We start from the raw sequence: 25267 nt of genomic DNA, 5'->3' as shown, positions 1-25267 counted from the left end.
CCATATCTCTGGCTAATTGAAGCCGTGAGAGGAAGGAAACCCTACCCAATGCCTGCTCCTCCAAACTGCTTGGGAGAAGCAGCAGGCAGGAGGAGTGTGGCTGCTGCTTCTTTCTGTGCTCTCTGAGGGGAGGCAACAGGACCTGCTGGTGCCCCCCTCCCAGTTCGCCTACCTGCTGCCTGCCCCTGTGGGAAGGAGGTGTGGAGTGGCACAAGGGAGGTATGTTGAAGCTGAGGGGAGCTGAAGACTCTTTCTCAGGTGATGTGAAAGCTGTTTCCCTTCCACTGCTTGTGAGGACAGCCAGCCAAGAACGGCTGGAGCATCCTTGGTCTCCTCTGCTCTTCGGAGAGGAAACAAGAGGAAAAATTTGCTGCTGCCTGAATGGAAAATCTCTTCCTCTGCCCTCCAAGTGGGTTGCAGGGTGGTTCGCTCAGTGAGAGGTGCCTGCAGGCAAAGGATAAGTATCCTTGGGGCCTGCTACGCAGGACTGATGGGAATTTGCAAATGGTCTGAGTTCCCTTGCGGTCAGTGGGCTTTCGTGGGCTAGAGGGCCTTTTTGACCAATTTCGAGGTTCAAAGGAGCTCGCTTCCACTCAGTACAGGAGGAGCTGAGGATCCAATAACTGCCGGGGTCCTCTGAAGCCTGCGTTTCCATAGATTCGAACAGTGGCGGCCGCTTTCCCTGCTAGAGCTGATGTGTAAGTACAGGGGAGATGGGTTGTGGCAGGGCGGTGGCAGGTGGAGTCGATGGTGGAGGGATGAGCGTTTGAAGAGGATTTATATGGTGCTTTTTTGCCTCCCAACCTAATGGGACGTGTTATATCTGTGACACACAGCGCTATCTGGGTGCCACAATAGATAAGGGACAACAGTAGTATCACACTGGCTGCGGGGACAAGTCAACAGACAGCACCAGAGTCTCTGTGCTTCCCAACTGATAGGCAGCAATAAAATGGGATCGGACAAGCCAACTCGCAGCTGACCTGCAAGCGTGTCCAAGGGAGCATGTAGGGGTCTGCAGAGTTAATGCAGTTACTTGAAACATGTGATGTTGTGTTTGCTCTTAGTCCAATTCAGTACACCGACCTCTTGCAATACTATGCTCATTTATTACAGTCTCTGCCACAGGACTCTTTACAAAGTGAAAAAAGACCTTAGAGAAAGTACCCGAGGGAGGAGACACGCGATAGCCGCGTTCGCAGATGAACTGTAAAGTGAGGGGGAGGCAGGGAGGCTGTTCAGATGCAGGAGCTGCTTCATCAGATGCAATGTGTGAAAGAGCGGAGAGCGGTGATGGGAGTGAGAATGGGGGGCGGTTTGTAGAGCAGAGAAGTTGGCAAGAATTAAAAACAGGCTTTAAGGACCAGAAAAGCAACTCTGAAGGAGATGCGAGCCTGCGTAGTTGTTGCAGGGTGAGCATGATGTGAGCACGCTCTGCTGCATGGTGAGGGCAAAGGCATCAACCTCCATGGGAGTGCAGCGGGCACAGCCAGGCCTGCTGGCCTCCTAGGGCTGTCTGTCATCATCCCCTGGGTTTTCTGGGCCTGGCTTTCTCGGCCTGAGCACCCTAAAATCTGCACTATATAGTCTAGTTTGCCACAGGAGGCAGTAGTGACACACTAAAGGAAATCATGATCTGTGGTGTAATTTAAGGTTAAGTAAATGGTGTATTTTAGTTCTCTTTTTAGAAGGTATCTTTCCTTCTGTCATCGTCCAATCTAAATCAGTACCCATCCTTCCATCTAAAGCTGTGCATAGAAAAGCCCTGTCTAACCTCCTAGCTATAATTTAAACATGTTTTTTTTTTCCCCTAGGGTAGTGGCAACAGCCCAAGGCCAGCTGTTGCTCGTGGTCTCAAGACCAAGGCTGCGGGCTGGCGACGTGGCCAGCTGCCCTCCGCTCTCTGCCAGATTTGATCTTTCACAATTTGGTTCTGTCTTAGGATCCTCATCTCGGATGGTAGCTATATCTAGTCTGTGAATCGGTAACCTCTATACTTAAGACCCCATCTCTCCTCGAGAAGGAGTTTTCTTGATAATGATTAAAGTACACAAAAATGAGAGCACGTGATGCTTCCTGTGTACCTGCATAGGACAGGTCACAGCTGTCCTTTACTAGCAGCAAGGTGCAGATCGCTCCCCCTGGAAGAGTTGAGCAATGTCTATGAGCCGTCACATAGAGCGGGTTGGATGAATAGGTTAAAGACACAATTTTTTTTTTCTTCTGTACTTCTATGAGCTCGGGCATATAAAAATAAAACAGATCAGGATGGTGGATCTTTTTTCAGCTCTAACAATCCCAGGATTTACAAGGATCAAAGAGAGGAATTTCTGAAACACTTAACTTGTGCAGTAAGTGAAAAATCTTGAAATCTTGCTGTGGAGAATTTGTGTGTGAAGCTTATCTTCACAACCAAAAGCTCTTCTTTTTTCTGTTGAAAACATGCATTTTCTTTGCTTTGCTTTTTTAGTGATAGAAAAACTGGGTTTTGCAAAGCTCAGGTGCACCCGCGCGTGAAAAGGCATTCTCTTCTCTCCACCAAGTGGCCAGAATGCCGATAAAGCCTTGTGGAGAGGTAGAGATGATGTTTTGGCTCAGTTCAGGCCTCTAGAACCAAGTGTCCTACGCTGTCTCCCTGCGGCCAAGCCTCTGCCTAGGACCTCCACGTTACCTTCTTCAAATGACATTTTCAACAGAGTGGGAGTTTGTCTTCCTCCACTGGAGCCGTGGTAAGGAATTGGGGGGGGGGGGAGGCGGTTCCTGGGATGCCCGAGGCTGACAGATTTCTTAGCTGAACTTCAATTTCCATCTGAACGTGCTGAAATATTGGCAGCTTTTACCTTCAATATCCTAATAGCTCAAAATAAAATGGATTGTAAGACAGCCACATTTGTTGCATTTTGGGGCTGCACGTAACAGGACAGCTCCAAGCGTGCTCTGCCAGCGCAGGGCTCTGTACCCACTGAATATGTTCATTGGCAGCTCTAGGGAAAGTGGGAACCAAACCTACTTAGCTTAGAAAAACCTGGAGGCTAAAAAAGCAGTGGCATGAAAAGCACAGTGAAAGAAATGTTTACAGCTTTGTAATTGAGGGTTTAAAACAAAACTTAGATAGAAAGTTTTGGTCTCCAGTTGTAGGACAGCCTCTCCAGTGTTATGTTGAGCTGTGTTGCTCCAGGATGAGCAGGACTATATGTCTTCAAGTGCTTTATATGCTTTGGAGGAATCCACCTGCCAAGAAAAGACATAAGAACGGCTGTGCTAGGTCCGACCACAGGTCCACTTCGCCCAGTACCTTCCTGTGGACTGTACCAACAGCAGATGCCCAGAGGAGATTGTACAAACAGAGCATATATACTGGGTATGTCCTGTACACTATATACACTATTTATCCCCAGAGCATTATACTTGCTTACTGTATGTCCGGCAATCAAGGGCTTCCTTTGTCAGAGCTGGCATCTCTGTGTTTAATAGCCTTGGATGGGTTTCTTTTCCGTGAATGTATATATGTGGGTGTATACAAACTCAGTAAGAAAATAGATGAGTCTATAGGAAGTATTAATTTATTGAAAGATACTGGAGCTGCCAGTCTAGAGAACTGGGACCCTCAGTTTGTGCAGTTAAACGTTAAAAGCTGAGGTCTCTGCTACCTGCCACTCGTTTAATTAAGCAACTCTTGTACATCGACGGCAGCAGCTTTGCTCAGCTGGGGAACCGCAATGCTCAGCGTCTCTGGAAAGCTTTACATCTCCTCCTCTCCCATGTTTTGCCAACTAACAAGCTGCCAAGGTGCTTGTGGGGCAGACAGGGAAACTGAAATCCAGAGATGTCAATTAAGTTTCCCCAGGTTTTTACAAGTTTGGCCTGGCGGGGAGCAGAGCCCACACTGGTTGACTCCAAGCCATCGGTTAAACCCTGAGCCCTTTTCCGCTCCTCAGCTTGCCTGGACAGGCTGGCAGCGGGGAATGAAGGCAGCCCTTTCTTCCCAGAAGGAAAGGTGGGGCAGGGGTAGGTCTGTGCAGGACAGCTCGGGCTGTGTGGACACAGGGGGTCTGCAAGGTCAGGCTGAGGATCTGAGCATAAAGTTTTGGTCCCAGGGCTTCACTGCCGCAGGGCAGCACCCTCCAGCTCTGCTCTTCTGCCGGAAGAAGCAGCTGTCCTCAGAGGTGCTCCCGGATAAAGCGGAGGGGGTGAGGATGCACTGGGAAAATGGCGTTACCGACACTTTCTGTCCCCCCAGCCTTCGGCGCCTGAGGCTTTGGCAACTGTTGTGTCCCCAGAAAGGCCTGCAAGGTTTCCCAAGAAGGAAGAGCTGGGGGAGGGCAGCTCTGGTGTGAGAGCTGGCATCATGCCAGGCAGCCGAATTTGGAGGACAAAACTCCTCCAAACTCTCTTAGGGGAGACCCAGTTTTGCTGGGTTTGGAGGGGTTTTGCAGAAGGGCAGTGCCTACAGGTGGCCATGCGCGGGGGGACGCTGGTGCCCCGTTGCCGCAATGCGCTGCTGGCAGAGGGGCTCGTGCTCTACCTCTTTCCCGGGAAACCGCTTTCAAGTCGCACATCCCCTTGGGCAGCTTGCAGGTGTAGAGGCCGAGGCAGCCGTCGCAGTCGGAGGGCTTCTGGCAGGGCCGCGACTGAATCCCATGGCAGGAGTACTGAAAAGGGAGAGAGGTGCCTGTAGTGCCAGCGTCCGATGTTTGCCAGCCCTGCCGGCTCTGCGACCTGCGCGCCCGGCCGTGCTCGTGTCGGGGCTCTGCTGATTGCGCTGAGCAGCGCCCTGGCCCCCGCGCTGCTGAGGAGCTTGCGGCATCCCCAGGCCTGATGAGTTATTTTCTCTGTGGGCTCACTTAAAGTGTACCGAAATTGCAAAGGAAAGGTTTGTCAAGTGCCCTTGGGCCAGACTTACCTGCAGGGACTCTGGTGGCGTGGAGATGCCAATGTGAAAGGGCCTTCTGCAAAAAAATCCCCTTGAATAAACCTCCTTACGAGGTGGTCAGCAAGACCAGAGACTAACACAACACCCTTCTGCAGAAGCTTAAGGTAGGGCTTTGTGGTTTTATTTGAGCAAATTACGTACCGTTCCTCTTTTGTGCAGGAGCCTTGGGTATGACCCCGTTTAACTGCCGGCCCCCGTGGCTGCAGAAGGAGCGCAGCCTCGTGTAAAGCGAGCAGCTCTCCTGGCACAGCCGTGGCAGGAGGGCAGCCGCTTAGTCAGGCATTTAGTGGCAGTGTCAACTGCTCAGTCCCTGGGATGGTGCTTGCCGGGGGTTGTTGTCTCCGACAGCAGTCAGGAGTCTTGGAAATTAGAGGAGCTCGAAAGATCCTCTTAATCTGCCCCCGACAGGCAGGCCGAAAAGGCTTTCATGAGAAAACAAAGCCAAGTTGCAGAAGATTATATGATGTAATGGGATGAGCATTTGCTGCTGGATGTTTGGCTTTCATTTAAAACAGTAAAATAACGTAAAAACTGCATTAGCTGGACAAACTGTTTACCAGCCTATAAAGCAGTAGCTTTGCATAAGGATCTAGAGAAGTTAGGGACGGAGGAAAGAGTTTCAGTGTCAGTTTGTTATTTCTTTTGGCAGAAAGCGCAATAAGCAACTGAAAGGCACGACTTAAAGGATGCTGCAGGTGAGCTCGTGGGAGCAATCCTGTGTGGGTGGGGGGTACCCTGCCAGTTTTTGGGGGCACCCATCACCACCTCTTGCCATGGTGCCGCCAGCCCTGATAAATCAGCCTGGCTGAGCATGGAGTCACCCGGGTGAAACGAATGAGCTTTATGGGGAGACGGTGCCCATTCAGCAGGCTGGAGCACGAGAGCTCAGAGCCAGCGGGTGCGTTGGCCCTGGGGCCACCCGGAGCAAGAGCTTGGGCCATTGGTTTCCCCGTTGAAATGAATTTCCCTGGCCTTTTCCTGAAAGAAGCTACTGCGTTCGCATGGAGAAGAAGCTGCCAGCTCTCTTTTGGGCAGCTGCCTTCAAACTCAGAGGGACAGAGGAGGAGAGACTCAAGACACAAGCTTAGACTCTACAAATCACTGCTGTTTTTCTTTGGGTTTTGTCACTAAACTGGTTGTTCCAAGCGGGGTGTATGCAGCTGGGGACCGAATAGGTGCCTTCCTCTGGGGCATCTTGGTTTATGCAAGTTTTACTTATGTCCTATATAAAGGCATGTGCTGAGTCCTGGCTGCTCTTAATGTGCCCATAGTGCTACATGGACTACCGGGGAGCTACGCTTTGTGCACGGGTACTGAGGTTCATGCCAGTACGAGGGAGCTTAGCTTTGAATCTGAGAGCTGGCTAAGGTGGTTGTGTGGATATAGCCAATGTGAGGGAAAGCGTTAGTGATGGGGCTCAGTACGAGTCAGCCTGTGCTTCCCGTTGTAGTGTGGGTGCACTGACACCTCTGCCAGGAGGGGAAGCGCAGCTCCATCCCTGTTCTCCCAAGATCCCCAGACTCAGATGCCAAGCGCTGATGTCTGGTTGTTCGACTGCAAGTGTTTGGGTGGTAAAACTTGCTGGGAACAGCAGTGCTGAAAATTGCTAACTCGAGTTAGAAATCTGTGCTGAGAGAACGCGCTTTTTTCCCTGTATTCTAGCTTGGAGATGCATTTTTGGGTTGTCCTGGTTGGTTTCCTTGTCTGAAGCTGTGATACTGCTCGTGCTCAGGACCTGTTCCTAACTACCTGCTGAGTAGACCAGCTGAGGACTTTGGCTGGTCTCTCTTGATAACAACTGCTTAGTGTCAGATATCATCTCGCTCTCTCTCTAGAGGAAGCAATGGAGCTGCAAAGCAGAGAAAAGAAACTGTTTCTTTGGCCCTGTCATTTTTTGTTATGAGCTCATGAATGACAGACCCAGATCGTCTTTGAGGCCACTCTAAGCCCTGCAGACAGATCACGCTGAACTGTGTGCACCTACTAGAGTGCCCCTGCAGGAGCCAGGCGAGGGCTGGACTGGGTTGCTGGGCAAGAGCGGGATGCCTGGTGCTGCCGGGTGACCCTCTCCCTCCATCTCTGCCCTGCAAACCCTCCGTGTGCTGGTCCCAGGCTTGGGTGGTAGGTCAAGATTAAACAGCAGGCCTTCCCACCACTGTGGACTCCGCGAATGATCAGGGTCTGAAAGAGCAAGCTGCCTTATGACAGAGGGGGGTCACACTTACCGTGTCTGAGTTGAATTTCCCGTAGCCTTTCAGGTGGTGGCTCAGTCCAAGGCCCCTGTTTCTGGAGGGCTGCGGCTGGTGCTTCTGGGGCTTGTTGGCAGCGTCCTGCCTGCTGCTGCCTGGCAGGAGCCCGCGCACAGCTCTGCTGGTGGCCACCTTCCCCTCTCTGGTAGGCAGGTGGCCTCTCACTGAGCCCTGCCCAGATAGGTTGTCCCCTTCATCTGCAGGCAGCTGAGGGTCTGCTCTGGTGCTCTGGGCTCCTGGCCGCCTCTCCAGGGCAGGACCCCAGAGTCCCTCAGCTAGCGCTGGGGCCAAGGAGAGCTGCACCAGGAGGAGAGCAGCAGCAGCCAGCACCTGGACCTTCATCCTTGGCTGGTGGCTTTGCCTTGCTGCCACTTGGGGTTCTCCTACCCAGCTGAGGCTGTCGGAGGGAGGAGCAGAGGTCGGGGCTGCCTCGCTTCCTTATGGCTGGTTGCTGAAGTCATTTTATAGAGCAGAGACCTACCCCCCCACCCCGCCCCAGGCACGCAGACCTTTTCTCCCGCCCTTGCCATGTCCCACCTCCCCCTTCATGTGCAAAAGGGGCTGCTATTGCTTGCAAAGGCCCCATCCCCTCCCTTGCTCTCCCAAACTCCCCAGCACCCCTCCCACTGCTGCCACCCCATCGCTTCTCAAAGGTGGGTAGGTGTGTTTGTGTGTGTGTGCGCGGGTGTGCATGTTTCCTGAATATTGTAGCTGAACAACATTCGCAGGCAGAAGCAAGTAAGTAAGAAGCAAGTAAGTGGGGCTGCTGGCAAAGTGCTTGCATGTAACAGGGGAAGAGGGATGTTTAAGATGCAAGTGGCTCCATTTGTTCTCAGAAAAGGCAGCTGTTATATTTTTATATTGGTTTCTTAAGGAAACAATGCTGATGTGATGAAGTGCTCTGTCAGTTCTGTCTCACCCCTCATACCTTTTCAGTTCTTTGACAGTTTTAGCCAAATTTGATGGAGAGGTTGCAGGCTTAGAGATAATGAGTTGCTACAAGTTTTGGGGAAGTTGTCTGGGTAGAGGAAAGAAATCCAATGAATTCCTCCATCGGTTGCAGTGGAAGCTCATTTCTAATTAAACGCCAGAGAGCGCACACTGGAGAGTCATGTCACAGATGCCCTGACCGAGCTTCAGTTGGTTTTTGTGCCTTATTGACACCAGAGATTTGTTCCTCAGTCAAGGGTCCTTACTGGTGTACAAGCTCGGCATGAAAAAAGGGTGAGCGCATACTCCAGGCTTAAAAATCAGCTTCAGAAAACAGCCAGCACCAAGAGCTAAATCCACTGGAAATTAGGTTTGATTGGTTCCAGCGTTCACTGAACTGTTTGCCAAATACTGACAGCGACTGCAGCTACATCCTATGCATCCCTTCTGTTGGGAGCACAGGTGACTTTTCCTCATTGCTTCTATGGGAAATGCTCTTGCTTCCTAATATTGGTCCATAATATTGGTGCGTATTTGGTAACTCACTTGGATGGGGAGAGGACAGATTATGACCTCCCCATAAGTGCCCTCCCTCTCAGCTGTGTGGCTGCAGTCACTGTCTTAAACGCCAGGGCTAACCAATTCCCCGCTGAGTCCCACTTCCTAGCGGTGATGGCCCTCCCCAGCACTGGAAGCCTTTTTTCACAGAAGAAAAATGGCAACAGGGCTGCGGTGTCTCCACAGGGCTGCTGCAACACACTTATAACTTGCCATGGCATTTCACGCTGTCTCTAGGTCTTTCTTCAGCCTGGGCAGTCCTGCCTGGCCTCGGTGGTGCTGATGGGGATGGATTTTGGGATGTGCATATAAGCCGTTCGCACTGGAGGCCAACAAGCCACCTTGTACGGGGTCACATCCTGCCACCGCCAGCCTTTCTTTGACTTGGCCTGAGTTTGAAGCAGACACTGCCAGCCCAGAGCGGGCAAGGCCCATTAGCAGCCAGCAGCAGCTAAAACCTGCTCCTCTGCCTGAGCCCTGCTCAGGGCCTTCTCCTGCTCCTTGGCGGCCTTGTCACTAGGCAGTTGCCTGGGGCACACCTGGCAACAGCAGGAGCTCTTTGCGTCCTGTACCTTCATCTGGCAAAGGGCAAAATCTGGCAAAGGGCAGCGGGTGTGGTGTTTCCCAGACCCCCAGTGGCTGGTTCTGCAGGGCGGATGGCCCCTGAGACAGCCCAGCAATGCATGCATGGTAGCAGCTGGCCTCCTGCAGCAGGCAGCTCTTCTGTGCCAGCAATGTGGTCATTTTGGGCTCAAAACCAAATTTTCCTATCTCTAGAAATATACCTTTGTTTCTATGAAATTGCCAGCGTGGAAAGCAAACCACCACTCATTTCCAGAGCCCTCAGGAAAAATATCTTTCCTGACTTTTTTTTTTAATTCTGTGGGCAACATTAGCTTTAGACACAATACTTAGGTAGGATATGATTATCATTTCCACCTAGAGGGTAGCTCTACATTTCAGGGCTCACTTCAAGTGGACAGCAGTCACACCACCACAGCATCCACCACCTCCTGCCGCTCTGGAACCAGATTTTCAGTGTGAAAAGGCATCCATGGAAGCACCTTAGATCCTGCCTGCTGTGCTACATCCTCCTGGTGGGAGGAAAGAGCCTGAAGAGCATAGTGAGGCTTTTATGCCTGTGCAATGCTGAGAGAAGCCTTCTCCTGTTCATGTGCCTGTCACGGCTTTTAAGTTGAAGAAGAAAATCTTCCACCATCGCAGGCTCTTCTGCAGAGCTGCTATCCCACCCTCCTGGTTGTGAGTAGGGTTGTGAGTAGAAGGGAGGTTGGGCTGGTGGGAGACCAGAGCTGAGATAAATCAGAAATGATTTTTACACATCTGCTGCTAAAGTTTTCAGTACAAACAGCAAAGGAGCGCTAGCAAAGAATATGTGTTTTCATGTACAGCCATTGTAACTCTGAACTAGGAAGCCACAATCAGCAGCAGCTAGTTTAAGGCTGTAAGTGAGAAGGCAGCTGTTTTGTTGACCATGTCCTTCGAGCCTACGTTGGAACCCTGTCCCTTTCCCACAGTCATCATTTTGGTGTATGTAATTACATGATGGGTGTTATGATGTGGAGCAGGGATGTGTTTGCATGGTTACTGGCCTTCTCATTTGTGATGTGGGAATGGCTCAGCATCCTTGAGCCTTTGGCCCTGGAGATGCAAGTCAGTAAGTGCCCCTCCGAAACCCACACACAGATCTCCCCATACTCACCCACTGCCACCACTTATTGTTGTCCCTTCAGCAACTAATGATCCCATGTAACACTTAAATAACAAAGGCAGAGCTGGTGTGGTCCTTCACTAAAGTTTAATGTCTCAGGAGTTGGAAGAAAACTAGAGGAGCTACCTCTGGGAGATAAGCCATACAATAGAAGATTGAGTAGTCGATTTCCATAGCCAGGCTGGCTGCATTAGTTAATTGCTAAAAGCCTGTGGACAAGACTTAATTTGTATAAAATTGATCCAAGCGTAGATGTCCTTGCTAATAAAGATTCTGGAAAGGTTAAAGGCAGAGGTATCACCATGCAGCTCAAGCCTGGGACAGAGGGTCAAGGCAGCTCAGTTCTGTTCCTCGCTTTGCCATGGACTCATTGTGAACTTGGGAGAGTCATTTGATTTATATAACTTGCATGTCCGTTCATAAATGAGGTCTGTGCTTTCCCACCCCCTTGGGAACAGTATGATTATCCTGATCTTCAGTGAGGGTACTGAGAACCTTCTTGTTCTTGAAGAAATGGAACACCAGAGGGAAAGGAAGGTGCGACCAAGCAATTTGGTCCCCACATGCAATGCTCCACAAGGGTTGCGAGGCCACGTGTGTCTGTTGGTGTGGCTATTCAGCTGGCCGTGTGCAGGAAGTTTCTTATGTCAGGTAGCCAGTGGGTTGCCAAGTGGATTGGAAATGGAAGAGTGAGGAGAGGCACTTGTTCCACCTCTCTGAGCTGAGGGGAGGGGGGATGTTTGATATCTTTTGCTTCAGAATTGACATTCTGGGCTGAGGATTTAGGAAGCCCAAAATTTAGAGGAAAGTATATGTAATAAGGGGGCAGTCATCCTGAAAAGGCCACTAGCTGGGCCCCACTTAACCCTCTGATTAGTCTTGCCCACTTTCTTCAGGGGTGTTGAACTTCAGGGCAAGAAAATCCAGCATTTGCAGGCTGGCGTGAGAAGATCAATCATGCAGTCTACAGCGTTATGTGCCCACCATCTGAGGCTTGCCACAGGTTGTGGTTCATGGGAGTTGTTGGATAGAAATCAGGAGTGAGGAGGACGAGAGTCTGTCGCTGCTGGGCCTGCCTAAAGAGAAATGGTCCTGAAGATCCAGGAGTCAGCAACAGAGGAGCTGCTGTGATAATGGACAGTAGTGACACAAAATGGCAAAAGGAAAAATTCCCTCAACAGAAAGTCTAGACTGGAAGTTCAGGAAAGCAGGAGGTCTAAAAGAGCTGAATCCAGCTGTTCTTCACAAGGGTTCCCTGGGTTGGGGCCCGAGGTTTTACTCAAGATCAGAAAAGCTGAGTGCTCCCATTAGAGCCTGAGGTGAGATAAATTATCAACAGGTGGTATACCGAAGTACCAAGTGCAGTTGTTGCAACACACCAAAAAAGAGAGAGGAAGCAATAATGGACGAAAGTGAGTATGTACAGTGCAATACAAGCTGTCACCAAATGTAGTCCATTGACACTTCACACCCCAAAAGGTACAGCATGCACTCGAAGTCCAAGCCCTTTGGTCAGTAGCCAGCTTTTGACCTTGAAGCTCAAAACACTGCCTACTTCCTGGAAATACCAATGCTGGGTGTGTTAGGAAGGATAAGGTAATGAATGAGAAAGCCATGGTGCAGAAGAGCTAGTCCATCTCCCATATCTTCACCTCCGGCCAGTTTCTGCCCTTGATTTGTTCCAGGCTGACACTGGAAGTGCTGATTTCTGGGGAAATAGGCTCAAAGGAACGGAGAGACAAGCTTGCAGCAAGGAGACCCATCCGGACACAGGTATCTGTGTCATGGTTAGCAAGCATCCCTGCAATGATTCCCGCCATTAAACTGTGGAGAGAAAGGAAAGACAGTTTTGATCACCTGGGAACAACTTTGACCTCAGGAACGTGGTCATTTGTAAGTGAAAGCATTTGAACCCAAACCAATACTTAACAGAAGCAGAAAATATCTCAATAAGTCACAGAGAAGGGATTAAATTCTAATGAGAGGGTTTTGCTTTTTTATATTTCTTTTTAAATTTGGGGCATCTAATAGTGCTATTTATTTGCATTTTAGGAGTTGTTTGCTTCTCAAGTGAGAAGTTTAGGTACTGACCCATTCCACTACATTTGCTTTCTCCCTAGTTTTCCAGGTGAGGAAGAGGAAAACAAGGGCGTCTAAAAAGGGAAGGAATCTACTTTTCTCTTGCTCTTTAATTATTTTTATCATTTATCTGCCCCTTGTCTGTTACTTGCTACATTTTCTCCTTTTCCCCAGTTGGAAGGGGTGGATTAGGAAGAGAGGTAAAGTTTCCATATGTATGTGTGAGAAGCAGCAGACACAGCTGGAAAAAGAAATCCAAAGCTGAAATGAGATTTTTGATATGGATTTTTTTGAACTTAAGCTGTGGTTTTCTGCTTGAGATTTCCCAGTAAAAACTATATGAGCGTTTGGAACAACAGCGCTCACTCACAGGTCCTCACGAGGCAGTGAGGAGTCTGTCAGGAGAAGGAGAAGGCTTTGGCTTCCAATGGAAGGCTCTTTTGAGGAAGAGCTGTGTACAGGGTGTTGTCTGTGATCTGCCGGGAACAGCTAGTGTTTATTCATAGCTAAATACATACCTTGGCAATAGTGATAACAGGAAGCTAGGAAAGGACAAAGGAGAAGGCAAAGAGGAAGGGAGATGATAATGATATTTGAGAGGAAAAAGCAAGGACAGGAAAATGTGACAGCAGGGAGGATTAATGATCAAATCTATGTGCTGAGTGGATCACAAGGGATAGCTAAATAAAGCAGTCTGAACACCAGTGTTGCTCAGTCAAGTTAGCCCCTGCAAGAAAGAGGCAGGCTTTGCTGCCTCTGCTGCAGTGGGACGGGGCGCCAAGGAACTCCCTTGCTCCCAGCAGTCCTGTGAGCTTTCAGCCATGGGGCTGCCTCCCCACGGGCCATTGTCTGCTGCCCACAAGCACCGTGGAGGAGACCTCACCGATGTCCTGCGGGTGCGGAGAGCGGGGGCCTGGGACATCCCTCTGGAAAAGATCACAGCAAATGGCACTGTTACCCTGGTGGGGTCTGCTCCGGCCGCTGGGCTGGAGCACTGGGCCGCTCTTGCTCTGTGCCAGAGAGGACCGACGAGAGAGTACTGATGGGAGAGGCTTAGCCTGGCCTGCCACTTGTAGGGGAATGGGCTGATGCTAAGGAATCCCAGGGGCTTCTGATTACAGGGGAGGGAAAAATAACACTTTTTGTACTCTGGTTAATTACCTCAATATCTTTTTTTCCTTAACAATGGCACAGAAGATTATGATTTCCAAAAGCCATTCAATCTCTCAACAGCTCCAGAGGTTCAGAATAAATATTTGGGGCAATATTCCCTAGCAATGCTCAGTGTGGGCACGCGGTGTTATGTTGTCATGACAGCCTGGTGCAAGGAGCAAACAGTTGCCGCACCCTGAAAACAGAAGCGGCTCCTTGGACAGCATCTCTGGAGCTGTAAGAGAGCCTCAGGATTGCAACAAGGTGCAAGACCTCCTGTGAAACGGCACTGCAGACTTTCTCTCTCTGAGTGGGAAAAGATGCCATCCCAGGGGAAGGCTCCACCATCTTCTCCAAATCGCTGGGGAGAGAGAGAGGAGGACCACAGCGCTGTTTCTGGCTGCACGGCATCCCTTGCCCAGCATTTCTAAAGTGCAAGGATTCACTGGGACCAAGCCATGAACATGTCATAACCCTACCCTGGCTTATACACTACTGCATAGTCCCTTGAAAGTGTTCACAGACCTCTTGTGTGAAGTGTGTTTAGGCAACTTGATAAGTATATATGCCCAGCTGATATCACATATGTGAATGCAGTGTCTGGGTGTTTACAGCTAGGGGATCTGTTTGGGCACTCGGTGATCTCTGCAGCTCAGAGCAGCAGCCGTGAGTTACTGGGAAGGATGTCACTGAGGGCCATGAAAATTCCCAGATGGGCTTGGGACTCTGGGAAACGAGATTTCCAGAAAAGAGGTCAATTTCACTTCAGCAGTGGGAGCAGTAATAGGCCCCTAACTTTCAGATGGTTTTGGAAGGAAATGCAAACTTAAAGTATGCCTTCTATTTATCTCAGTTTGGCAGTGGTGCATTTTACTTCGCCTTTGCTCTGCCCTTAAATTAAGCTTTTTAAAAGGGAAAGGAGCCCCTAAAGAAGATGTTTAGGTTACGTTAGCCTCTAGAAAAAAAAACATTCCATGGTAAGGAGTAGTTATGTATAGAACAGATGGTGTAGAGGAGGAAGCTGCATCACTAGAGGGGTTGACAGAAGGTTAGAGACACATCTGTTCGAGTAGTTAGCAAAGCTGAGCTTTCCTTAGGACAGACTGACCCCTCGAGGTTCCTTCCAGCCCCGTTTTCTCTGTTGTTATGCTTACAGGTATTGCACTGAACAATACTCCAGCCTTCTTTGGATGGTTCTGCCAGTTGTAGTCGGCCCATCTTAGAGGTGACTAGGGATACAAGGAGTAACTGGAGACCCTGGCATTACATAGATTAATTAGTTTAGCAAGAAGTTATTGAATGATCCTAGCTAAGACCTCTGTAAATTTCTATAAAAGTGACTTTTCATTCTTTTCATTCTTCCCACCCATAAAAGAGAAAAGGAGGTTGCTATGTTGAGTCACTGGTAGGCAAGAGTAGAAAAATAAAAGGAAAGATCTGTCGCATATACCCTTTTGGTCTTGTCCATGACAATCAAAGCCTGGACTCAATTATTACAGCATATGAAGCAAAAAAAAAAAAAAACGGACTACTACATATAGTTTGAAAAGTTAACAATGAACGTAATAAAATATTATTCTGAAAGACTTAGAATTGATTACTGGGGCTAAGAATACTACCTGTCATTTCCTACTCCTGCGTATAGCATTGTGTGAATGGTTAGGGAAATTACATAGGTGACGCTTTTGAAACATGAGCTATTGCCAGATGCTCATGCTGAACCTGGTGAACTGCTTTTATAGGGCAATTTTAACTACTAAGTGGCAGTCCGACTTTCACTGGATAAGTGCTGAAGTAAAGTAGTTAGTAAGACAGCTTTGATGTAAGGTGGTTTACTTTGCTTTTAGCAGCTCGGCCCAAAGTATTTCAGAACAGCTAGACTGCCATGAAAGGTTTGGATCTTAAAGAAAAGCAAAACCAATAATGGCAAGAGTGGCTTCCGGATGCTTAGGGGAAAATTTTTAGCAAGCTTTGTAAGGAATCACAGTAACCAGCCCTGTTCTTGTGTTGTGTCTAATTCTCAAGCAGCAGAAGGTAGTTTGTCTTTGCAGTAGCATTTAAAAGAATTCAGATTATGAAGGTTCCACATTTAGCTGGAGAAGATGAAGTAGTTAGCAATGTACCTGTCACCAGCTCCTGAGACATTAACTATCTCCTCCCTGCTAACGTGGATGGTGGGGTAGTGGGCGGCACACAGGCAGGTAGCAGCACTCTGCATGGGGAAGAGTAGGAGGGATGTTAGTGGGAATTGTCCAGGCTGAGAAGGGATGCTTGAACACGGTTGATGTCATCCAGACCTGCACTGATGCTAAAAAGGAAAAAAAAAAAAACTCAATAATCCTTTTGCACATGCTGAACAAGACCTGTTTGCATCCTTTGGAAAATCGTTTTCCCTCTACACTTGTGCAGCCATTTAAGTTCCTGAAAATAAAATTTGCATTCGTGAATATTCATGCACATTTTAAGCTAGCTGACTATAAACACTGCTGTTAGGAGCCAAAAGTACAAGCTTGAATGTTTTTGCTAATCTGTGTATTCCACCCTCCCAAATGGGTATTTGCCACAGAGGCTAACACTGGTGTCATGTTTTACAGGATTGCTACTACGCCGCCAGAAATAGCAATGATGCTATTTGGTCCCAGACAGAAGCAACTGAGAGCTTAGAGTCTGTTTTCTGTCTCCTTACCTGTTCCTGAGCTCCTGGACAAAGTAAGACACTCCCTCCCACGCTCTTGCCACATAAGAGGACTCCATGAGCGCCAAGTGTTACCACCACACAGTGCAGTTGTGTCAGTAAAGGCCGGGCCAAGGTCATTGCAGTCTTGACAACATCCTCCAACCTGGACGGTAGCTCTTTAGACAGCAAGGTTGCGGAGAGGAAAAACCATGACATAACCTTAAAGCTTCTGTGTTGGCCTTTTCGTACCACTGAGCTGGCAGCCGATTTATGAGCACTACTGAAAAACTGCTTGATATATATTTTTTTCTTTAAATTGATCGTGGGAAAGATGAAATTTTCCAACCCTCGACTTCCATACCATGCCTCTATCCTTTGCTGAGGAAACCACTTCTCATGGAACTACACATTTGTCTGTAGAGATCAAACAATTGTCTTGGAGCATGACATTATTGTCTTAATGCTACTGAACTTCTGTTGGCTTGTGGTGGGGATGTTTTCTTTCCCCAAAGGGTGATTACTGTTAGGACAATGGCCATCAGAACATCACTCTTCCCTGAGACAGGTATATAAACTAGGGATTGTTCTTGTTTGACTGATGAAGTGGTGAAAATGGGATCTCTGGTTTTGAATAGGGAGCCATCCCAGGCCTCTTTGATAGCTCAGCAGTCTGGCCTCCTTCTTACAAACCAGGTAAGGATGGTTGTAAGGTGGAAGAGGTTGAGGATGCTTAAGAATTCCCATTGTGTTATAACCCAATTTGCTTGAAATGAAAGTCCCATTAGTTGATTATTTTCAGCTGCAGCAACCTTATTTTAACAACATCAGAAAGTCCCAAAAGTGAATGAAATGGGCCTGCGCATTAAATTCAGAAAATGTACATTTTCTCACAAAATCCATGTTTTCTCTCACAAATGTTGTGTTGACCAGTTCCAGTGATTTCAAACAAGTTGCAGTTTGTAGGCTAGTTCATTGCTGCCCTGCACAAGGCTGCTGTGTGGGCTTTGTAAAGCCTCCAACCCCTGCAGCCGTTCATAGAGCCAAAGTTAATGATTTTGGAGCTGAACTACATTCTCTGCCCCAGAGAAACAGTGCTGTTGCTTTGGCAACTTCTGATTTGGCACCATATGGCATTCATGGTCAGCAAAAGCTGTCATTCTGGAATGGGAACTGGAGAGGAAAGTGGTCTCTGCAGGGTCTAGATTATCTGAAAGAGTGACTGAGTATTCAATACCTGCTGGTATAGGGTTCCCGAGGGTCCGATTTATTGCTCTTAGCTCTTGCAGGTTGGGGGAGATGTATGTGAGTGCTTTCCAGCTGTCTGAAAGGAATGGCTTAGATGCCTTGTTCTCATCTGTTGGCTCATAGCACACTTTAAAACAACATTGCAATTGGTTAATTAATTATTTGATTAATGGTTAATCTCTACTTCAGAGCAGGGTGTGGTGTGGAAGGCTTATTGTGAGCTGCACAACTAGGGTAATATGTATAAGCTATTAGCAGCTTATGAACTATTTTCCCTGCACTGGGGACAAAGTCTCCTAATTTTCCTTTCTGTTGCTCAGAAATGATGCAGTTGCTTCTGGCTGCGGAACGACAGGACCAGGCTTTGGGTTTGCTACGCCTGCTATCTGGTTTTGGAGCCCCTGCCAGGTTTTAAGAACTTCGTCTTCCTCTTCTTCAGAATTTGCTTCTAAAAATGAACGTATGACTCTGAAGGCTCAGGAAGCCTTGTGAAGAGTCCTCAGCGTACCAGGGGAGGGACTATGTATTTTATGGGAAGTGGCAGACAAATTCTCTCAAAAGATGCACTAGCAACTATTCTGAGAAGCAAACTATATTGCTGTTCAAACTGGCAGAAGCACGCACATCTGTGCTTGCCTTGAGCTTAAAGGCAGAGAACAGCTTTTCCTGGCTTTCTGGCGCAGCTTGAGGGCTACAGCTTTTACCCTATCGGGAATGTGATTTACCTGCAGAATGAAAAAATAACTTAGCGAAAGTGGAATTGTTTCCTCCATTTTAAGTAAAGTAGCAGTGTACAGAAAGGAGCACAGGATAATACAGCATGTCAGACAAGAACTGGGTATCTTCAGCAAGCAGCAGTGGAGAGTGCTCAGTGTGTGCAGGTAGTTTTGGAGCACAGGTTGTTAGGAGCTATGGGGGCAGGGCTGGGTGAGTCTTCCTTACCTGCTAGCTGGTGCTCTCTGGCTAGCTGACAGACATACTGAATAGTGGAAAGAGGCACGTTTCCATCGATGCAAACCAGCGGGGCCTGGAACAGATTCTCCTTGAACCTGGACACCTAGTGAAAATCCAGAACACAAGGTCGAGACAGCTTGAGTCATTGCAGAGGGACAAGAATGATTGCTGCTCAGAATCAGGATGCAAGATTTTCACGTATACTGCAGCCTTTAAATGCATGTGTGAACCTAGAAGAGTGATTCCTTACGGGAAATGGATCTTTCCATTTCCTCATCGTATCTCCTTTTTGTTTCCTGCTGTCATCAAGAGCTGGATTCAGTGGCCTGGCTCCTCTGACAGAGAGAGATGGTTGTTGGCTCCTCTCTAGACCTGTGTGATACTCCGGGGTCAGTGGAGGACCTACAGGGAAAGGGGATGCTGCTATTTAATGACAGAGGCTCACTGTAGGTTTCCCTGTATTGTGTCTGCCTTGACTGTATTGTGTCTGCCTTGACTATACCTTCACTTGCTGTGCATGTCATTTAGATGTTCTCTGTACACCCACTGCACCCTGAGACAGCTTAACTGCTTCCTGCTTATCATGATGTTTCACTCCCTGGTCCTATCAAATTCCTCAGTAATGGAGGGCAGAGGCCTAGAATGGTTAAGGGATGCTACGTGGTTAGGCTTACTGATGCAAAAAAGAACCTGTAGGTGATTGGCCCACTGAGTGGAATCCACACAGAATTGTGTGGATAAAAAAAATTAATAATCCATAAAAAACTAGGTGGTCAGGCTTCCTACGCAATACGTGGGGAGAATTTAGGGCCTGAGGAGAGATTTGCAACACCCCCTGCAATGAACAGGCAGGCAGAGTGAAGAGGGGGAAGTGCAGTGTGCAGCCAGCAAGAAAGCCAGTCAATTGAGAAGCAATGAAAGAGAGGACCATATCTGAAAGTTCATTTTCCTTCTGAACTTGGTGCTAACAACACTGGTGAGGGGGGGCTTTTGGTCTGTAGCCCCCTTCCTTGATGAAGGACTTAGGTCACACCTTGGATGGTCATGCCCTGTCCACCTTTAATGTTCAGCCCAGTGGTTACAGCGCTCTTACACACAGCGCTCTGTGGCTGTTGCTGTCTATGAAGCAGGTAGAGTGGTGAGTTGCCGTTGGCTCTTTGAGGCTGGCAGGAGCATTGCCTAAACCCCGGCCAGTGCCACAGATGCTCTTGTAGCATCCCTCCTACCTCTCTGCTAATCCTGCTGAATGAAGGGCTGCTAGAAAGCACTTTTCATCAGAAGATTGGCTCAGAGTTTCCAATGGCTCTCTTTCAGGGTTGTTTTGTAAAGCTCATGACAATTAAACTGTCACGTAATGGTTTTCTATGCCAAGGCTTGGGAGAGGCAGGGTGGGGATGGAAGTGGGAGCAATGACCACCTTTTTTTCCTACCAATTCTCTGCCTTATGGGGATCCCACTGGTAAGTAAACTGCACTTAACTTCCATGTCGCTGTCAGTCATGAAGTACAGGCTTTTGTTCTGTCAACAAAAGAACAGAGAGGGGAAGGAGGGTGTAGTGATGGCAGTTTAACTGAGTAAACCCTTAATCACTGCTTCCATTAGCCCTGTCATTTGCAAGGTTTTTGGCATGCTGAGAAGCAGTGCTTGTTTATACAGCACAGCACAGCACGTAGAAACAACAGGGATGGAAGGGAGGGGATGGAACAGGAAAATTTGCTTTAGCCAGTGCTCTGTCCACATTTGTTTGTTTTATATTTGTTTGTTTTTTCTAAACAGGGAAATACCGTCCATGCAGGTGGACTGGATTTATTGCTGGCTTTTAAGGTGCCAAAAATGATAGGTTACCCAGGACTAGTTAATGAAGAAGATTCTGTTCTACACACACGGGATGAGAGTAGCAGTGATATCTTATGGGAAAGAAACAGATAGAAGCTCCATCTGGCGAATTAGCAACAGATAGCTCTAGTGGCTTGCCATGTTGTTGTCTCAGTGGCCAAAGTCTGCAGTTAACTTCAAGTTTTCCCATGTTCCCTTTGCACACTCCCTCCCTCCTGGTACAGCTTCATTGGTTGCTGTTTCTCATATATCCACTCTCCTTCTCATAAACAGAGGTTTACAAATCAGATGGCATGCATACGTATTGCTCTGTTATCTCCTGGTGGATGTCCATATCTCCCAAGCCAACGCTGAGCTCCCCGGCGCTAGTGATCACAGCACAGTAAGTGGCTGTGCTCTTCCCCTCCAGCTGAAGGACAGCTCTCATGTCCTAAAACAGGGAGAAAGTTATAAGTGGAGCATGTTTCTCTTCCCTGCCATGCTCAGCTCAACTTGAATATTCTTTCTCTGCACCCACTCAGTAGGTAGCAGTAGCCCAGCTTGCTGTTTTCTCTTCAGCCTCCCTCCTTTCGTTAGATAAGGAATGCTTCAGAGGTATCTCAGGCTAGACAGTTCTGGCAGGCGGCTAATTTTTAATATTTGCAATTCAACAGATGCCACAGCAAAGGTTAAAGAAATCATTTAGTAAATGAGAGTGACAGGTCTCTTCCATGCAGTTCCAGATGTTATGTGTCTGTTGTAATGAAAGAGTAGTCTGGAGAGTGGCTGAAGCATCACCTGCTCCAGCCATCCTTTCCCATACCTTGTGTGACACATCTGACGGCCTGTCAACGTACTGGGCTTGATGTGGTGACATATTTCAGCTAGCAGTTTATATTAGCAACCTCAGTGACTACACAGTGTGTGAGTCTGATTTTGAGGGTAGCCTTGGGGCTATATTTACAACAGTGTAGTAGACATAGGTGTAAGGTGTCCTTCCTCCATTGATCTTTTGAATGATCTGCTTAGAGAATGCAGGGCATTTCTTGGACTACCCATGTGGAAGGAGAAATGCAACCCACCAGTAGTTCACAGAGAAGCTAGAAGTTTTAAGGAAAAGGTCTTCTCCAACACCGATGATTCTGGTAATGCGTTTTCTTATAGGGATGTATTGCTTGGCAACTGTCCAGCTCCAGTCCTACTCCATCTTCCCTTTGGAAATTGTTCACTTTGACATAAGCTGGAGTATGCTTGCATAGAGGAGGGATTATACACCTGCAGCTATGGAGCCTTTCTATTACCAAAAGAGGGTTCTTGTTCTTATTGCTCCTTTTATGGAACTGCTCAGGTACCAAGAACTCAGGGCCACATGGGTTATTTATATTCAGTTACCAGAGGCCTGAGGGCACCAACAGTCCTTACTAGCCCTGCCACCCCCGGACCTCCCCCACCCTGCCCAGCCCCAGCCCCCATTTCAGCCCAGCCCAGGGCCGTCAGTCCCTGCTCCGCGATGCCACAGCAGTGCTGGGCTTCAGCCTCGCCATGGCCTTGCCCCTGCCTGGCTGTGGTCCTGCTGATCCGGACCCTGACATGAGGGCCAACTGCCTGGCCCCACCTTAGCCCGGCCCCATCACCATGGACATTCCCAGCAATCACTAGACCTGATCCTAACTGACCTATGGATTGAGTTCCTGGCTTGACCTCAGATTTGCCTTGTCATCACAAGCTTCCCTGATGATCTGGACACTTGATTGAACCTGCCCACCACCCCCTGCCTGCCTTGCTCCCTCATGGGGTGATGGGACAGGCTCTGGCTGTTAAGGCCCCTGCCCTGCAATCTGGGTTATCACACTCAGCTTCCGGCTCCCTACCTCTGAGGGAGCAGCTGGCCCTCGTGGCACCTTGACATCGGAAGACAAACTGCTGACAGAGTCAGGTATTGCTTGGTGCATGCCTAGGACCTTACTACGATTTACAGGGAACCCTGTTCCTCTGAACCCAGGAGGCGTCCTGCCTTTGCTCCTCCTTCCACACTTTCTCCATCTTATGCACCCAACAGTCTGACTGATTTTGGCATTGTTTTTCCTCAGGGTCACGCTTTGTGTATTTCTGGCTGTGCTTAGGCCTTCCTAGATGTTTTCACAGTTCCTCCTGATTCACCTCTCCTTTCCCCCCAAACATCACTCCCTGATGCTGAATTCAGAGCACGTGGTTCAGATTCCTAGCCATACGAACATGAACATATAGCCTGTGTTTTGGGAGGCGGCTCCTTGCCTTCCAATTGTCTGCGATTAGAGGAGCATTGAATTATTCATACTCTTAGCCTGATGGAAGGTAGCTCTTATGTCTTTCAGCATTGAGAATACTTTTCCCTCTACATAATGTTATCACCTACATGCTTCTGAGGAGCCATTACTGTAAAACATACCATGTGGTGACAGTAGTGCAGGATGGACTCTGAATGTTCATCCTTCCCCATAGCTGATAAAAACAGAGGAGTCGGCCCAAGACGGCTTAAGCAGTCTAAAAACAAATGGAAATAGAGAATGTTAATAAACCCATCAGAGTACTAGGAACACAATTACAGCCTGTGCAGGATGACTGTCTGTAGGAAAGCACTCTGCTGGACAGCTTAACACCCATCAGTCCTTGTCTAGCAGGGTGTTCAGGATTAGATGTCAGCTACAGCCACCCTTTAGACTGGCTGGGGTGGAATGAGGCAATCTATGGCCTTCTGCACACTGGAATTCTGAATTCTCTGGCTTTTTGAAATACCTGGGAGTGGAAGAAAGAGAAGAGGGAAGAACCTTCTGCACTTCCCTGACACCATCTTCTTTCCCCATCATAGGCACGTGGGCTTTTCCACATCACTTCTGCATATGGCCTTTCTCACTGCTGGCCTTACCACACTGCTGTTCTCACTGTGCTAGCTTACTAGAACCATCAAATCTGAATGAAACCTTTCCTCCTCTCCCTTCAAGTTATCTTTTTCCCTCAAAAGATGGGCGGATTTTTTTTTTCTCACGCTTCTCCATTTGTGATCTGAAGTGATAGTAGATTTGTGCTAGGAGGTTTAAGGAAAGGGCAAAAAGCCAGAGTAATCCTAAAATCCTTTTGTAATCTGCCCCCTCTGCCCCTGCTAATACCTGTACCTCAAAACTGGGCTGCTGCTGCTTGTGATGGAGGACCAGATCATCACATTGTGATCCTCTCCTGTTTCCAGTGTCTGCAGCCTTTTCTCTCCCACAGCAACTCCTGTGCTCCAGTTCCTCTTGTCACTGATGCATGGACAATCATCTTTGAATAAGGCTGTTCCTTTCAAACTCTTCCTCAAGTCATCACAGAATCACAGAATCGTTTAGGTTGGAAGGGACCTCTGGAGATCATCTAGTCCAACCTCCCTGCTCAAGCAGGGTCCTCTAGAGCACACTGCCCAGGATCGCATCCAGGCAGGTTTTGAATATCTCCAGGGAAGGAGACTCCACTGCCTCTCTGGGCAACCTGTTCCAATGCTCTGTCACCCTCACAGTGAAGAAGTTTTTTCTCAGGTTCAGATGGAACTTCCTGTGGTTCAGTTTCTGCCCATTGCCTCTTGTCCTGTTGCTGGGCACCACGGAGAAGAGGCTGGCCTCATACTTCTAACATGACTATAATCTGACATTATTTTCATTCTGAGGAGTGGGCTGCTCAGCAGTCACTGAGGATCACTGATGCTTATTTAACTCTGATTTGGGGGTCACTGTGGAGGACAGATGACGGAGCATCTTTCTTCTCCTGATCTCTGCCCAGCTCCCTCCCCTCTTATTGCTTGGAATGGCCCCTGCCTTTTCCAGGCAGTCTGCCAACTCATATGTTGCCTAACATATGTCCCAGATCTTCACAACATTCAAGAGCTCCTGCTGTTCAAGGAATACCAAAGGACAAATTGCAGCTGGCATGCATCCCCAGGCAAACCCAGGCACTACGCACCTGCCAAGTTTCTTCCAACTCCACCAAAAGACCGCCTCATTCTTCCAGCGTTTGTTTGTCCACCACTCTGGAGGAATAAATTATTAACTGGCAAAGCTGAGAGAGCTGCTTTTCATAGGTGCCATGCCTCTAACATTTGAAGTGAAGTTGACCCTGCTGAAACACAGGCCAGCAACTAGAAGGGGCAGATGCACCTAGCTCAAGGATTGAGAGGAGTGCAAACTTTCCTAGCCCATCTACAGACTTCAACTCTGATGACAAAGGCCCACCTCTTAAGGGAGGAGACCAATTTGGTCTCCTTACCCATTGCTATTTTGGTCTTATCTGCTATGACCTCTTAGAACAACACTAACAAGTGGTTCAGTTGGTATGAACAACCCTCTGAATCCACCTACTCACACCAGCATGGAGACTCCAGAACTACTGATCCAGGCCTGAAGGACTCAATAATTGCCCTCCAGACCACTCAGCTCCACCCTGTAAGCAGTTTGGGGATGTCATTTCTGTTCTATTCTTTTCTCACTTTGGAGATAAAATGAGCTTTGTTATCTTTGCCCGTGCTATCTCTGTACTTAACTCATGGAAAGATCTGCTTCAGTGCCTGAATACTCTTCCACTTGCCCTTCTCTTACCAAACATCTCCTTGATCAAAAATACCCTTCTTCTCCATCTGTGTGGCTAGCAGCTTCTCTTTTCTTTTGCCTCTGCCTTCCACTCTTCTCCTCTATCCATCTGTCAGTCTGTCACAAACATAACCAAATTATGGGCTAGAGAACACAGGCAGCCTCACAGACACCTATCTCCTCCATGGCATCCCCAAGCTCTCCTGCCAGAAGCATTACTTCAGTAAATGCTCTCTCTCACACAAATCCTACCTGACAGGTGACTGAACATGTTCTCAAATCTCTTTGGGCTTCACCACTGTCTATCAATTGATTTTAAGGCTCTTATTTCAAAAAAAAACCCTGAAACATTTT

At 48.3% G+C, this 25267-nt stretch overlaps 1 protein-coding gene across 2 annotated transcripts in view; it reads right to left on the bottom strand.

The window, feature by feature from the left end:
• Positions 1–10464: 10464 nt before the first annotated feature.
• LOC104147325 (uncharacterized) overlaps positions 10465–25267 on the bottom strand; it is a 30128-nt gene continuing 15325 nt past the window's right edge. For both annotated transcript variants that reach the window (XM_009679937.2, XM_068945445.1), the window contains 8 exons: positions 24291–24357; positions 22750–22844; positions 20644–20772; positions 18495–18609; positions 17542–17679; positions 16317–16483; positions 15754–15842; positions 10465–12223 (listed from right to left, as the gene is read on the bottom strand). In XM_009679937.2, the coding sequence (XP_009678232.1) occupies positions 12028–12223; positions 15754–15842; positions 16317–16483; positions 17542–17679; positions 18495–18609; positions 20644–20772; positions 22750–22844; positions 24291–24357 (996 nt within the window). In that variant the 3' untranslated portion in view covers positions 10465–12027. The remainder of the gene's footprint in view (positions 12224–15753; positions 15843–16316; positions 16484–17541; positions 17680–18494; positions 18610–20643; positions 20773–22749; positions 22845–24290; positions 24358–25267) is intronic.

This window comes from Struthio camelus, chromosome 1, assembly GCF_040807025.1.
Source record: "Struthio camelus isolate bStrCam1 chromosome 1, bStrCam1.hap1, whole genome shotgun sequence".
NCBI classification, from domain to species: domain Eukaryota; kingdom Metazoa; phylum Chordata; class Aves; order Struthioniformes; family Struthionidae; genus Struthio; species Struthio camelus.
This window is presented reverse-complemented; position numbering and strand designations above follow the sequence as displayed.